Source organism: Parasteatoda tepidariorum, chromosome 10 (assembly GCF_982258835.1).
Source record: "Parasteatoda tepidariorum strain Cologne lab strain chromosome 10, Ptep-v5.0, whole genome shotgun sequence".
In the NCBI taxonomy this organism is placed as follows: domain Eukaryota; kingdom Metazoa; phylum Arthropoda; class Arachnida; order Araneae; family Theridiidae; genus Parasteatoda; species Parasteatoda tepidariorum.
Window position 1 is genome coordinate 92,188,788 of NC_141764.1, and position 16,517 is coordinate 92,205,304.

At 29.1% G+C, this 16,517-nt stretch overlaps 1 protein-coding gene across 1 annotated transcript in view; it reads left to right on the forward strand.

Annotated features, from left to right (window-relative positions):
• Positions 1-13,213, forward strand: part of LOC107451717 (SAM pointed domain-containing Ets transcription factor) — a 28,760-nt gene extending 15,547 nt beyond the window's left edge. The window contains exons 4-5 of the mRNA XM_016067906.4: positions 2,563-2,817; positions 11,115-13,213. Of these exons, the coding sequence (XP_015923392.1) occupies positions 2,563-2,817; positions 11,115-11,476 (617 nt within the window). The 3' untranslated portion in view covers positions 11,477-13,213. The remainder of the gene's footprint in view (positions 1-2,562; positions 2,818-11,114) is intronic.
• Positions 13,214-16,517: the final 3,304 nt, after the last annotated feature.

The following is a 16,517-nucleotide window of genomic DNA, read 5'->3' on the forward strand; positions in this document are numbered from 1 at the left end:
CACACTATAAAAAGAAATATTTTATTATTAATTTTGCCAAAATCATTACCAAAGCACTTCGGTAAAACTTACCGAGCTTTTTAGTGTTTCCATAGAGTCAGAAACACTGTAGATTTTAATTATATTCTGGTAGTTTTGTCCGAACTTTTTTCTCAGAGTGTCTTTTACTACGAAACTTTATGTACATTAATTATTAAAACTATGTATTCTATTACAAAAAGAGATTTAAGTGTATTACACACTATTGAATACTACAAAAAGAAAGTTCTGTAACAATTTAAACTCTTACTTAGTGTAAAAGCAAAATATAGTTAGATTGAACCTCTCATCAGGGTGGCTCTTTAATCAAAATTGTATGAAATCTAGACAATAATACCATCCTTTATTTTGTGGACATTTTACACCACGTGAAACCTCGCTTAATACTACAGCTTATAGGAAAAAGTTCAAAAGACTAGCATAATTAAATTAACGAATAAATATTTTCATTCTTCAAAACTGTCTAGCACGTTGAAACAAAGGAAATGTTTTGATCTGCAGAATAAGTAAAGCAAAGAATGTTAATATCATATAAGTGCTTTGTGTCACATGAGCGCTACTTGAAACTAGATAATGTTGTGTCGCCAAAGATAATTTTTTGTGCATTTGACCATTGAATAGAATCATTTGCGAGAGTACGAAAGCGTCGCTTACAGCTTACAAAGCGGCGTTTGTTGCTTGTTAAGGGTTGAAGCGCTTGTCCAGAGTTATTTAATACTTCTTAATGTACTTAAAGTTCAAGGATCATCGTGTAGTATGTTATTTAATATTACAATAAGCAAAAGAAAGTTGGCGCCGTTTTATATTACTTTTGTTTTGTTTGGTGGCAACGCACTCTTAGTAATTTATGAAATCGTCTGCTTTTGTATTATAAGTAATTGTAAAAGAAATTTATTCGTCGATTCACTGCGTTTTTGAAATATAGCTTTATTAATTTTTCAATAACTCTTTGTTGGGAAAAAAACGTTTTATTAATTTTCCGTTTAGCAAAATAGATCTATTCCAGTAGTAGTAATGCATCTTTTTAAGATACTTGATGTTTGTTTAAAAGAAAATGGCGTTATAATTTGTAACAAAATTTCAAATTTATATAATAAATTAATGAATAATTTGTTGATACTCCTAAATAACTTTATTGTTAAAAAATTTGAATTTTTTTCAGTTTCCTTGTGTCTAAATTTCCCGTTTACGTAATCTAACTGTATAATACATAATATAAAATATAGTTCTGAGGTTCGTATAGAGCAAAAAAAAATTATTTCCACTTCTTAAATTAAATAGTCAATTTTAAGTTAAAAGGCTAAGTAAATAAATAGACTATGAAGAAATCAGACCTTCACGATGTTCATTAAAAAAATCGTTTAATTCATGGGAATAAGATCGTTCGTGGGTAGGTAGTCATTAAATTATGAGTAAGGAAATTTATCCGTTGAATTAGATTTGGATTTAGTTCTTTAAAAAGTATTTTTAAACAAGCGCTTCTGTGCTTTCATTCTTTCTGTGGAAAACCCGTAACCACAAACCTTTTCCTTTCGTATTTAAATTCTTAGTTTCTGGGTGGCGTTTTAAACAGATGAAGTCATCATTATTAACACCCGCTGGCCAATGACCTCTCTGTATTACTCGTGACTGCTACTTGCCTTCAACCACGCCCTACAAACAGAAGAAATTCTTAACTGTTACTGTTGGAAATTATTCTAAGAAATATATTTTTAGAAGTAAAATGGTGAAAAGGGTGCTTATTAAGTCAGAATTATTGTAATTGTTGAAATCTTAATATTCATACTGTTATCAACTTAAATAAAGCACATAATTTGTATTCTTCTTTAAATAGATAATCAATACGCTGCTAAATTATATTTTTCTTGATTATTTACTTCTCAATCGAATTATTTAGGATAAATACAGGGGATTAGGATTGTTGCGGATAAATACAAGTTTCACGGTCCCGAAGTTTTTGGGTACCTTCGTTATCATTTTGTTTCTTGCCAACTTTATTGTTTTTGCATCAGTCTAGGTATTTTCCAACTTTGTTATTTTACTTTGTGCAGCGAACTCCTGATTATCCGAAAAATTGCGATAACCGCTCAAGAACCCTCAAAATTTTCGGGGAAAGAAATGGCGAATGTTTGTATGCCTTATCGTGTTAGAACACACTTTTATGCTTTGTTGTCTCTTTTTAAATAACTAATAGTCAGTCGTATATACAAAAAACATTATTAAAAGTTTTAAAAAAGATACCGTAGACAAAGACAAATTACAGTGAAACAGAATATCATGTAAACAAAATATCCTGAAACAGTATCTCATGCAATCAAAGTACCCTGAAACAGTATCTCATGCAATCAAAGTACCCTGAACATAATTTCACTTGATTAAATTATAGTGGGATTGAGTTTAACACAAACGAAAAATCGGGAAAAAAATCATACAGTATCTAGTACTTAAAAATGTAATAACTGTGTGATTACATACATATTTAAATTTAAACTGTGTAAATTTAAATCGATTTTGCCTTTTCAGCATCTAGCCTTACATGCCAACCTCCAAATCCTCCACGCCAACAACAATCCCTGCTATCATTTCGACCAGAGGACAGCATGCTGGACATGAGCATCCTTGATCAATGGTCACCTTATCACCAGCAACAACTTCGCATGTCACCCCCGGCTGGTTCCAGGGGTGGCACCATGGTTGCAATTCCTGACAGTAGCAGTTCTGTTGCATCACCAGAAAGTAGCCATCATGATTTCAGCAGTGAAGGAATACAGAGTGATGGTATGTATTAATTCATTATTACTAAGAACCAGTGGTCTTTCTTCTAGAATTTTATCCATGTAAAATCAGTATATTATCTCCATGGGCATTTTATCCAGACATTCATAGTAATGCATAAAACTAAGTAAAGAATCAACTGCATTACAGTTTTCGGTGTTACATTTAAATCCAACCACATGATCAAGGATTATTTTCTTCTTTTAATACTACTTACATTTAAAAAGGGCATTAAAATTTTATTATCCATTTAATATAGATAAATACTGTCCTGAAACAGTTATTGAAATAAAAGACGCTTCTGTGAAAAGATGCATTAGTGCTCGAACTGGAGAAAAAAAAATTAGTTGTATTCAATAAAATGCTAATACAAAATAAAGATTTTCTATTGCATAGATAAAATATGTTTTAAAAAAAAGCTCACATAAATTCTAAATCATTTTTATATTAAAATATACTTAATAAAAATAAACATTTTTAAAAAATAAATAAATAAAATGAATAAGATTGAATGCACGCTTAATTCAGTGGATCGGAAAGTAAATAAACAGTCTGAATGCATTTCATACCTCTTACTCAACGGCTGGAAACTATGTTAAGTGTATTTATTTTTTCATTTCAAATTCCAAGACGTTTTCTCCTACGTTTTGTAAACCGTAACGGCAGGTTAAACAATTATTCGAAGTCGAACAATGAGGTCATCTTCGAACACCCACTGTCTAGTTTAGTTCTAAAACATAGTTTGAAACTGATAATATTCAGCACACATTTATTCACCCATATCTGCTGATCCAACTAAAGAAGAACCCAATCAGCCTGATAATAGTTTTTTCCCCAATCAGTGTCACATTGCAAGGGATACTGTTTTACAGCGCTTCGTGTCGCTAAATTATTTCCGCACTCTCTTATTTATTTTTGTTTTAATTATTTAGTATTAATAGTATGAGTAAACTAGTAAATATTTTTTTAATTATCATTGAGGCAACTATATATTATGCAGATGGTATTCAGTGACTGGATTATACATGCTAATGAAATACTTTCTCAAATGCTAAATTATAAAATAAAAATATAATAAACGATCAATAAGCCTTTTAAAAATAATTATCTTTAAAAGCCTTTAAAGTATTATAATAGTAACTATTTTTTAAGGTAATATTCTGTATTATCTATAATATGTACATTAAAAATTGGTTAAGTTATTTATGACCTTTTTTTTTCTTAAGTTTTTATTATGGAAAAAAGAACAAACATGAAAATGGAAGTAAGGAAATTTAACATGTCACAAAAAAGATACAAAAATTTGTTTAATGTATGCCTATTTAGTTGCATAAATGTATGCATCAATATACCATGCAAATTGCGTACATCAAATTGCGATTATACTTAATAACTTATGCTTTCAAATAAACCAATTTTTAAGAAATACTTTTGTTAAAAAAACATTATTTTGTTAAAATTATATGCTTACTATAATTTACCTAATTTATCGGGTAAAATATTTCTATTGATTTCCAAAAATATGCATATTCAATCAATTCGCTTAGATGGAATTAATTTGGACTTTTTGTATTGCGTCTGTAATGTAGGAGATTTTCAAATCTCAGCTACTACAGCTATAAAAATCGTTTTCTATTTCATGATAAAAGGACTGATAGAATAAAAAAGAAATCTCAAGAATTTCAGTAGCTGGCTATTTCTTTCCTTCCCCCCTCTTGTCCATTCCAACATTCCTTTCTGTGCAAGCTACCCCCTCTCTGTAAATCTTCTACACCTTCCCTCTTGCTACCTTGCGCTTCACTCATAGCAATTCACTCAACCAATTCCATGGAATTTCATCTGGAAAAAAAAATCGTCTGCATCGGCAACCTGCAAAATCGTTTGGTGTGCAATTATTACCTCAACTACCATTTGCCTTGAAGCTTGAAGTATGTAATCAAATAAAGAAGAGTAAAGAAATTGTTGGGGGGGGGGGATGCAATAGTTGATCTTGTGGAAAAAGTAGAGTGAAAAATATACCTTTCAACCAATAAAAATTCTCGATGGAAAGCGGCCAAACCAGTTGCTGAAAAGAATGTTGCTCGCGCCGGAGGGCATGATGCCGGGTCATCTTCGGTCGATCTTATATGGTGGAAGAGAAAAATGGTAAACGAAATCGAACTGCTTATTTCACAAATGAGCTTAAAAACAGAGACGTGATGTAGTTTTATCAAATCCATATCGTTGTATTTCTGGAGAGGTCTGACATTATTAAATAAAAGTATTATGGAATGAATTAGAATTTTAGGCTTACATATATTTATTAAAGTATTTTGTTCTTTTTAAACTTAATTAATACTTAGTTTAATGTATGTTCAAAAATATCAGTAGAAAAAAAAATTGGATTTCTAAAAATAATTACTTTTTCGAGAGAAAATGCTCATATATATATATATATATATATATATATATATATATATATATATATATATATATATATATATATATATATATATATATATATATATATATATATATATATATATATATATATATATATATATATATATATATATATATATATATATATATATATATATATATATATATATATATATATATATATATATATATATATATATATAATCAAATACTAATTCTCGTTATTTTAAAAAATACCAAATTTCTGTTATTAAATTGAGTTTTGACTTAAACGATTAACTAAATAATTATAGCGATAAAAAGGAATGTAATTAAACATTTATTTTGCACTACATATTAAAAATTAAGTATTAAATCTATAAGCATCACAGTATTTAGCTGGACTTTTTCTCATACGTATTATTTTGTAAAAGGTTTTTATCCGAATCTTTGGCACTCTGTTAGTTTCTTGCGTTACAAATATAAACAGAAAAAGAAATAAAAAAAATTTCATAAAATTTTTTAGACAAACAACTTTTAATTGCAAATTTTTTTTTAATTTCCGATATTGGGATAATGATACTATTCATTATATAATAATTAAATGCACTTTAAATCTGAAATTTATAAACTTTTCTTATCGGTATTTGTAAAAAACTAAACTTTTTTTAGAAAATAAATTTGTATTGAGTAAATTTTTGATTTATTAAAATATTTATTCTTCACCAACAGTTTAAAGTATTTATCTGCTTATATCTAATTAAATTAAAACTAGTATCTGCTTTTGACTGAAATTTTAAAATTTCACTGAACTAAGCTAAAATTAAATTAAATGTTTTGAAGCGTTGTACCTTTAATTAGATATTAAGAAAAAAGTAACTTTAAAAAACTATTTTTATTGAATTCAGTGAATTTTATAAAAATTTTTAGTATTCTATTTTACTAAATACCATATTACTACATGTTCTTAAGTTTATAAAATTCTATTTTTCCATCGCTCTCAAACATGTAGAGGTTTTTTATTTCTTTTCTTTTTAAAGAAAAGTAATACCTCCTTTGATAAAGTTTTCGTAAAAGCTCTTCGGCAACTTTGTTTGCACCAGTTTTCCTTGAAGTAGTTCGAAAACTACTTGGTACGAAAGTCAAATCTGCAATCGAGAAAAGAATTGTGACCGAGAAACTGCCATAAAAGGTTGGTTTATACCACAAACTTTTAACTTTTTCTCTGGCCTCTCCAAACCTTTAGCCGAAGAGTTAGATATTTAAAGAATATATTTTCTCATGAATAAAACTGCATTTTTTATATTTATTTTGTGAGGTTCAGAGGTTTTATGTTTCTTTTATAGTCTTAAAAGTTATTTATTCCCTCTTCTGAAAGTTGTTAAGAGCTTTAGCAAATGGAAAGTTACAGAGATGTATCTGATTAAAGTCTCGATGTGTTGAAAAATTCTAAACAGTCTATTTCTTTATTCAGAGTTTAAAATTTCAAAGTACTTTAGTTTTTTTAATCTATAGGTGTAAATGTAAACGTATCCTTTTATTTATTTATTTTTTTCAATTAAAGTTTTAATTCTGAAAGTGGTAGAAATCTCAGTTACTATTTAAAATATCATTTCATTTTATTAATTTGAATTATAAATAATTGTTATGCACTTTTTGATAATTAATTATTTATAAATAGGCTGTCATTTGTTCAATTCAATATAAATTGTCAAGTCATTTCTAGTTAAATTACGACAATTATACCATTTTCATAGTTTTTCGGAATTGTCCCTTGAATTTTGCAAGATAGTTATCAATCCCTGATTTAAATTTTTTTTTATCAATTCTCAATCTTTCTGCCACAGAAGAGTTCCTTACTTCCTTCCGTATCTATTCCTTAACTTTGATAAAAAGTCTTTTTTATATATATTGAATATCTCATAACTTATTTTTGTTGAGCATGCTGTTATTTTTTTTTTAATCCAGTTCAAATTAATAATTAATTTCAATATTTTACAAGAAGTTGGTAATTTTTGACTACAGTGCTAAAATACAATTAAATTATCCCCAGTAGCTGCAGTATCTTTTTTTATACTCTAATTACCTACGGTCTGGCTAACCCTGAGAAGATATAATGCTTGGTTACACTCACTTTCCTTTATGGTCATTTCGACAAAGTCGGACAAGGCAGGTTTTTTCCCTTGATTTTTCTAGGTCAAATTGAATCTCAATTTTCTTTAAATGTTATAGTTAAACTAAATGTTAGTCAGCAATAGTTAAACTATTATAACTATTCCGCAGCAATTTATTCATGAATAATTATGTATGTATTATCAAGCATCATTTCAAAGGAAATTTAGGAGAATTAATGGACTCTTCACAAAATTTTTTATATTTGTATAACGAAACCTTATCAAAATATTGTATAGTAGAACCTGACTTTCAACAGAATAATTTATCATGAAAACTAACCTTTTTCAAAATACTTAAGCTTATAAACCAGAATATCCTTAGTACTTTATCTTATAAACAGAAAATGGAGTGGATGAAATTGAAGTCTTGAAGTTAAATTGAATTAGTTTTGTCAATGGAATGTTCACTTAGTATTTATTTAGAGTTTTAAAAGTACAGCTCATCGAAATAAATAGATTTTATGTTTGTCAATTTTATTTTCAACCATAGGACTTTATTTTCCAACATTAAAGATCAAAAATATATATATGGAAATATCGTTTTAAAAAAATTCAAACGATTTGTATTTTTCTTTTTTTTAATTTCTATTGAATGTTCCTATTGAACCCTTATTTTCTTCACTAGTCGCCGTAAGAGAACTTTATTCTTTATGTTCTATAACATTTCATGCTTTAAAAAAAAAGTTTTCACTCCAGCTATCTTTTAGCCAATAAACATAAAACATTATTTTCAATATAAATTTTCCCTTTTATTTTGTAAAAAGAACAAAAGCGTCGCAAAATTTTGCTCAATCACTTTACTTGTCCCCAAACTTATCGAAAACAATTTACGCCATTTCTTTTCGAATCAAGTCTTTCATTTTTTTCCCTTGTACTTTTTATATCAATGCATCTGTGAAAAGTGCGTTGCAAGTTTTTTATATCTTACGAATTTTCCCTGCAATATTTTCCACGGAGTTATAAAAATCAACAATAAATCCTGGTAATGATATACAGTTAAAAAAAAAAAATTCTTACAGCTAACCATTCACACTTTTTATTGTGATAGGACTACTGCCTATTTACATAGCAGGTGGTTGTGAATGTGAAATTTATCCCATTTCTAAAAAAAGGGGGGACGGGAGTTTTTATGAAGGTAAAAAGGACAATTTTTTGTATGAAGTTATTTTATCAATTTTACTTATCGCCTTTTTTTTAAATTCGAATGTGTTTTTGCGCTGAATGTTTTATCTAGGCAAAATTACTCGCTTTAGTTTCAGATACTTAGTTTATCAATTACTTAAACATTACAATCTTGTTACATCAGCTAATATTTTACTGAATTTCAGACAGGCACATTTAGAAAATTACGAAGGAAAAAAAACAGTTTACGAAATATCTTTTCTTTAAGAAAATCTATTAAATTAAATATATAAGAAAATAATAAATAGTTGAATATTTAAAGGAAGATTATGTTACGCAATATTTTAATGTGTGTAGAGTTAGATTTAGAAAATTACTCCCAAAATCTGTTTACAAAACATTTATATTCTTTCAATTATAAAAATGCATTCAATAAACGATATAAAATAATTATAAATAATTAAAATGCTAGTGAAAGGACATTTTTGTGAATTTTTGATAACGAAATTTAGACGCCAAAAATCTGTTTTCTCAATATTTTTTTCTATTATTAAATCTATTAAATTAACGTTATAAAACAACGCTAAATACGCTGTTGTACTTGAAGAGCTAGGAAGAGAATATTTCTATATTTTGGGTGATTAGTAATAGTCAGATTTTGAAAATTAATGTAAATAAAATATTAATGATGTAAAATGTAATTTAAAAAGTTACGCTATTTTTAGTTATTTTTACTACTAGTTCAGAATTGAAAGTGATTTTAGGTATCAAAACATCTAAACATTTAAATATTTTTTTTTCTTTCTTTCGCAAAGAAAAATTGAAAAATGAAATTGGTAAAGAGGATCAGCTGTTTGTCTTTTAAACTGTTTTCTTTGTTGATAAAAAAGGTTTACACATGTTCAGATACATCAAAATAAATCCTTGAAAAGTGGGATTTTTCTCTGTTGGTCTAACAGTGTCCGCCTAATCGCCCGTGACCTAATGTGACCCAACACTTTTGACGTCAAATACACATGATGTCAGTTCTAAATTTGCATCCCTTCCATAATACTTATGGCGCCCAGCTTCTTGGCTGGAAAAAAAAAATTTTTTTCTTTCTTTCCACCCTATATTCCTATCACACTACGATCCCACTCAACTTCAACATCTTGACACCACTTGTTTAGAACTTTTCCACGCTTAGAAAACGATTTTTTCCTGTCAAACAGTAAAAAAAAAAAATGGCGTCTACTTTTTTCTTCTCCCGCCAATATTTAATGTTTTTTTTCTTTATGGTTGGCCGGCACGCAATTTTTGAATGTCCCAATTTTCTTATTTTTCTCTCCCCCCTATGCGTATTTTTTTCTTTTCTTTTCTTTTTGCAAAATGTGGTTTCTGTTGTTCTTTACAACTAAATACTCTCACCCTCTTTCGCAAAAGACGATTAAGTTTTTTTTCTTCTTATATATTCTTTCAAATGATTCATGCTGAGTTGTTTGGATGCTACTGCACTCACTTTTGACCTGATATTTCTATACGTATTTAGCCGAGCTGACAAGGAATAGAATAATATGAAACTGTTACAGATGTGTTATTACAGCAGGATGTTTAATTTTTTAAGAGCTATAAACACAATTAAGTGCTTACGCTGTGCTTTTAAATAAAATGCTTTCATTCTTGATGGATTGTAGAGGACTTAAATTTTTTTTTTCACCTTGCAGTGCTCTTGTTGATAAATAGTAATGCAAGTTTTTCTTTTTGAATTATTAATTACTAATATAACAAAAAAAGAGTAAAATTTAATGTACATTTTAAAAATTGAACATAATTCATATTTATATAGTTCTTAATTTAATTATCGACAAATATATTATATTACATCAAACTGTTCTGTAATGTTGTTTCTGAATTTTCCACTGCATTACAATTGAGTTTTTTTTATCTAACAATTCTTTAAAAACACTCTAGAATAACTTGAAAATGTTGTTTATCATTATATTGTCCCAAGCCGTTTCATTGCACACATTCTAAACCTGACACTCTCGATCTTTTTTTCTTTAATTCGTAGTATACTTGAGAACAAATCGAAGATTATGCCGCCATGTTTATTTCGAAATACAGTGAAACCTCTCGGCAGAGATCACTCTCTGTTCTACAGTAAAATGGTCGTTCTTAGAGGTTATTTCCCTTTACTTCAAAATGTTATCAATGGTACATGATTTTTCGCAAACGATTTTAGTTTTACTCAGTGTCATTTTCTTGGTGCAGAAATGCCACTTGCGTTGGCTTCATAAAAACCCATATCGATGAATAAAATTTAGCTTTAATAAAAATGACCCTTACTGATATAATTATGTGTAAAAACAATTCCACTGTACGTGTTTATTGTTCTTAAAATTGTCGGCATCGCGCTTTTATTTTGTACCAGATTTGTTTTAGCACAAGAAATAAAATTTCTTAAGAAAAATTGGCGCTTGCATAAAGGACAATTGTTTCTTTGCGTTGTCTGGGGAACTTAGTATGAAAGGGAAATTATTGCAAAGCTCTGATTGTTCAGTATTTTAATAAAAACTATTTTCTTTTCTCACTAAATGTTCTAATGATTTATTGTTTACTTTTCAGATGATATAAGCGATGAATCCTGTGACGTTGAGCGTTGCGGTGGTGCCAGAACAGGAGGTACCAGCGGCGGCCGCCCCGGTTCCCATTCACACATCCATCTCTGGCAATTCCTGAAAGAGCTCTTGTGCCAATCCCACTTATACGGCAGTTGCATACGATGGTTGGACAGACCAAAGGGCATCTTCAAGATCGAAGACTCAGTCCGAGTTGCTAGGCTCTGGGGAAAGAGGAAGAACAGGCCAGCAATGAACTACGACAAACTCAGCCGTTCCATTCGCCAATATTACAAGAAGGGGATCATGAAAAAGACTGAAAGATCTCAGAGACTGGTGTACCAGTTCTGTCACCCTTACGGTCTCTAGAAATCAAACAAGAAATGTCACCCAGTTTTTGAACGTAGCTGGTTTACTTCAAGAACTGGACAATTTCGCACATGTATCATAGACTTTGAAACTCTGTACATTATTTCATTTTTTTCTATTAATATATATATTATGAATGGAAAAAAAAGTGGCTGGTTCCACTCTTTTTTCTATTCTTTTTTCTTTGCGCCTAGTGAGGTCTTGGGTTTGGGAAGGTATAATTCCCAAGTGCACCCAATAGCCACAACCTCACTATGGTTTCAAACATCGATTGTATAATTATTATCGCTTTTTCAAGATTTTTTTTCACTCGTGGCTAAATTTATTGGGAATTTGCTGTTTACCATCCTCGCCCAAATATTCCAGTTGAGTTCGGAAGATTTTTCTTCCCATAATTCCTGGTTCTGGGTTGTGGATGTGCAATATTCCTGATGAACGTTGGTCCCATATATCAGTGATATATCAACACGTATGTTCTAAGAACACCAAACTTGGAGGCGGTATTTAGCCTCCACAAGTTTAATATTTTTGTATTTGTGTGTGTGTGTCTTCAGGGTTCTGTCGGTGTCCGGCTGTCTCGTCACCGTTAACCGCCTGGTGCGATAACGGTGACCGCGAGATAGTCGCCGTGCTAGAGCCTCTTCTCACCCTTTCTGGCCCGTCTATGTTCGATCATAAACGGCGCTATAGCATTTAGTCCATTCTAATACTGGGTTTGGGAGTGGCTATGTTACTCACACACAATTAGTTGAAAAAATGCTTATGAAAATTTTATGAGACTGACTGTAACCCTCTATGGCTTTGTGTTAATATTATTCTCCTAAAACTGTGTTTTAGGCTTTACAATACAGTTTGAAACAGTTAAAAAACAGTGTACTCATGTTTGTTTCCTTAAAAATTTATTCAAATTTTTTTATATGTTAATTGTTCATTTTTGTCTAGTCTAAAAGAACTGGCTTCTAATTAACTATTCGAATTTAAGCATTTCAACTGTAAAATGTAAGGATTTATTGACTAGAAATCCTATTACTCTTATTAATCTATTATTTGTAGCAGTTTTCATTCACATTTTTTCTCAACATAACATTATAATTTAAGAAATAGTTTTAATAAAAAATTTTATTGCATAACATTATTTATAAGAAATTGTTTTATTAAAAAATCTAGCCGTATTAAAAAGTCAAAAACTGATTACATTAAGCTATAGAGGGGATATGACTAATAAAAATTATCTGTGTATATTTTTGTAATAATTGAAAGTTGATCTTGCAATTTAACATATCATGATTAATATATTTGTAATGTAATGACTAAATCTTATTTGATTTATGTTTTTTTTTTCTTCTTTTGTCGTTATATATGATTAAATCGTAGGCTATATTTTGTAGCTCTACAGTAAGATTTTAAAAATGAATATTTGAACTATTGATTCAAGAAGGACTTGTATTATGATATTTTTAGTAAAATGTTTTGTGACACTAATTGTTTTGTAAGTAATATAGTGACTCGATGTTATTCTTTATAATTATATCTTACTATTTTCCAGCTTCATGGAATTGATTTAACTCTAACGTAATTAGAATTTTATTTCCTTCTCTCTGTACTTTTGGACATTTGGTCTTGACTTTTAATCAAATAGATGGGATTAGAAATGTTTGAACTGTTATCAATCTTGCAGAAATGGTACTTTTGTATATTCAAACTATGGACGTTGCAATAAAAAAATTGAAAATGTCACTTATGTTTTTATTTTAAAACACCTCACACCTACACACACTTATTACCTCACACTTCTATCTATTTGTTGTGTTACAGAAGGTTGTTTAAAAGGAGCTAGAGTAGGTAAAAGGTCAAGGAAGCAAAGAAGGTTCCTAAACCATTTTGACCGGTTCTTTTGTTCCACCACTGTTAGAAGCTTATCCCCCTCCTCCTAATTCAAGCATGTACTATATATAGAAATAGATAATTTTCTTGTATGTTTCAAAAATTAAACAATAAAAACCAATTAATTTTTCACATTTTTTATCATTACAAACTAACTGAGGCAAAAAAGTAAAAAATTCTTCATTCATCAAAAAATTTTCTAACATTACAAATAGTTTATGTCGTATTAATCCTTTAATAAAATTAAGATTTTCCTGTAGATTCTTTAAGACTTAAATGCAATATTTTATACATAATTTTTTTATTGTTGTTTTACCTTTTTGAACTTGGAAAACTAAAATTCGTTTTATAATTGTACCCTTAAAAAATAATATGTTAGCTTTCTATCCCAAAACAATTACATTTAATATCTGTAAAGTGCTCTTCATACGAAAAAGAAACTAAATTTTTTTAATGGAAATTGGATTTTTTTTTTTTATTATTAAGTCAAACACCTATCCAATGATTTGTTCAATTTTGATACATAATAATGCATTTAAAGAATAAGATAGCAAAATTGTGTTGCTTGTACCATTACAATCAGTTTCTGTGCATTGATTTACATTTTGTGTGTTTTCATATAGTCGGCGTTCAAATTTATCTATTTAGAAAAATACAAGAAAGTAAAAGAAAGGTTCATAGCTAGAAGCACTCCTCTTAAAATTAAACATAAAAAGCATTATGAAGTTCATTAATATTATATCTAATGTTCATGTGGCCGGTGCAATCAACCATGTTTTAAAAACTCAAAAGCACATCATTGCTCACAAAGCTGCAAAATCTAGAAGAAGTGTTCTAATATGTGATACTACCAAAACATTAAATAAGTAAGATCTAGTTATAATTTTGGATCATTATTTATTTATCACAAAAACGAATATATAAAATAAAGTATTCGCCTGCATTTGACTTTTTAGTCAAATGTAAGCGAATTGTATGTAGCATTAAAATATAACTAGGAGGCTCCGCCCCCTGCTCGCTAACGCTCGCCAACCCCCGAGGATTGCTACGCAATCCTATGTGGTTCACGCCGTGAACCATGGCTCGCTCGCCACTGAACACAATGTTCTAGCACAAAGACATAATATATTATCATCAAAGGCATAGTATTTTATCATCAAAAACATAGTATTGTACTTATGTAGAAGAATTCTACCAATGTTCTTATTGGCTTTTAAAAAAGTATATTAGCTATTTAGATTGTACATGGTGAAAAAATCAAAACATTAGCTAAATAAGAAACATATTAGCAAAATTAATTATCAAATATTGCTTCACTAATATTCTGCATTTTAAAGCGTGAAAATTCAATGCATAAATAAACGCGAAATATAAAAAAATTCAATGCATTCAATACAAACACTTAAACGTTTTTTAGACGTTTAGGTAGCTCCCAGTAGAAAAATACCAATTCAACAGCGGCCTTTTAAAGCATTCTCACTTCAATTAATTAAATTAATTCCTAATTGAGTTTAAATTAAGTATTGTCATGTTTTTAGTGCATGAATCTGAATTGAACAACCTGATAATGCTCACTCTGGTTATTGTTATCTGGTTGCTCACTACGTGCTCTTGCGCGCCGAATCCAATCAATTAAAAATGAAAACTGTTGCCAGCGCGAGAAAAGAAATATCATCGGTTTTATTGATACATACATACTTACGTACGTATTAGCGTTTTATATAATATAGATAGGACTTCAATGACGAACTCTACAATGAAAATTTTTCCAACACCAGCAATATTTTTAATACGTAGATGGCTTCTGTTATCTCGCTGTCGTCATCACAGTGTCGTGCAATTGAAATGACAATGTAGCTTCACGATAGATTGAGAAAAACATAAATGCTGATTTTCGCATGTGATTTACTTTTTTATTTTATTTAAAGTAGTAACAAGAAATAGGTCTTAATATTTTCATCTTAGGTTAACAGAGTTGATTTATTAGGATTTTGACCACCACTACTTATAAATAATTTAAATAAATATAAAAAGTCGTCAGAATAATCTTTAAAAATATTAAGTGTTAGTAGAATTAAAATAAAAATCACTTGTAAAATCACTTGTTATATCACTACCCCTACAAAGAATCTTTACCAAAGAATGTAGTACAACACGGCAGTTATGACTAAACCACTTGTCTGCTTTTTTTTCTTTTCCTTGTTAATGAGTACTGATCTAAAATAGAATCAATACTCGATTATTTATTTAATATTTTTAAGAAATTATTTAAGTAAACTGGCAGTTTTATTAATAGAATAAATACATATAAAAAAGTATTTATTCTAATATCAGAATATTGAATAAATTATGAAATAGATATCTATTTATAAAAAGTTGCATTCTTATTCCCTGTCAAACTATTTGATTAACGGAAAACAATTGAATTTAACAACAAAGAAATGTTTTGAACATTTATATGAGATGTTAACGTTTAAACGTCTATGACTATTCCAAACGTTTATATATACTTCCTCCAAAACCATAATTCTGCTTGTTTGACTCATTTTCAGCTACTGTAAGCACGAAAAAAAAAACTAATTCAGAACTAGACTAGATGATCAGACGTCAAACTATTTGATTAAAAGAAAACAACTAAGTTCAACAACAAAGAAATGTTTTGAACATTTACATCATACGTTAACGTTTAAATGTCTATAACTATTCCAAACGTTTATATATACTTCCTCAAAAACCATAATTCCGATTGCTTGACTCATTTTCAGCTATTGGAAACACGAAAAAAAAAGAAGACAAATTCAGAACTAGACTAGATGACGCTTTCGCCCTTGGAATTCCATTGTCTGACGTCTCTATAAGTCTATACACTGTCGAAGTCTAGGTTAGATGGGCAGTTTAAATATCTCCGATATTTTTTAATATATTGCAGCAGACGCTGTTTAGCAGGAAGCAGTTTAACATGTTTATCAATTTAGATAAAGAATTGCTTTTCGTGACAAGAAAAAGTTTATAAAACTTTAAGTTTTATTTTATTTAGGGGTCAAATATTTTTCGTGAATTAAGTATTCTCTTTCAAAGAGTACGTTTTTTTTTCTACTAGCTGGACCTTTAAAGTCACTTAAATAGTCCATTCTTTTTTGTTCATTATAAAGGAGTG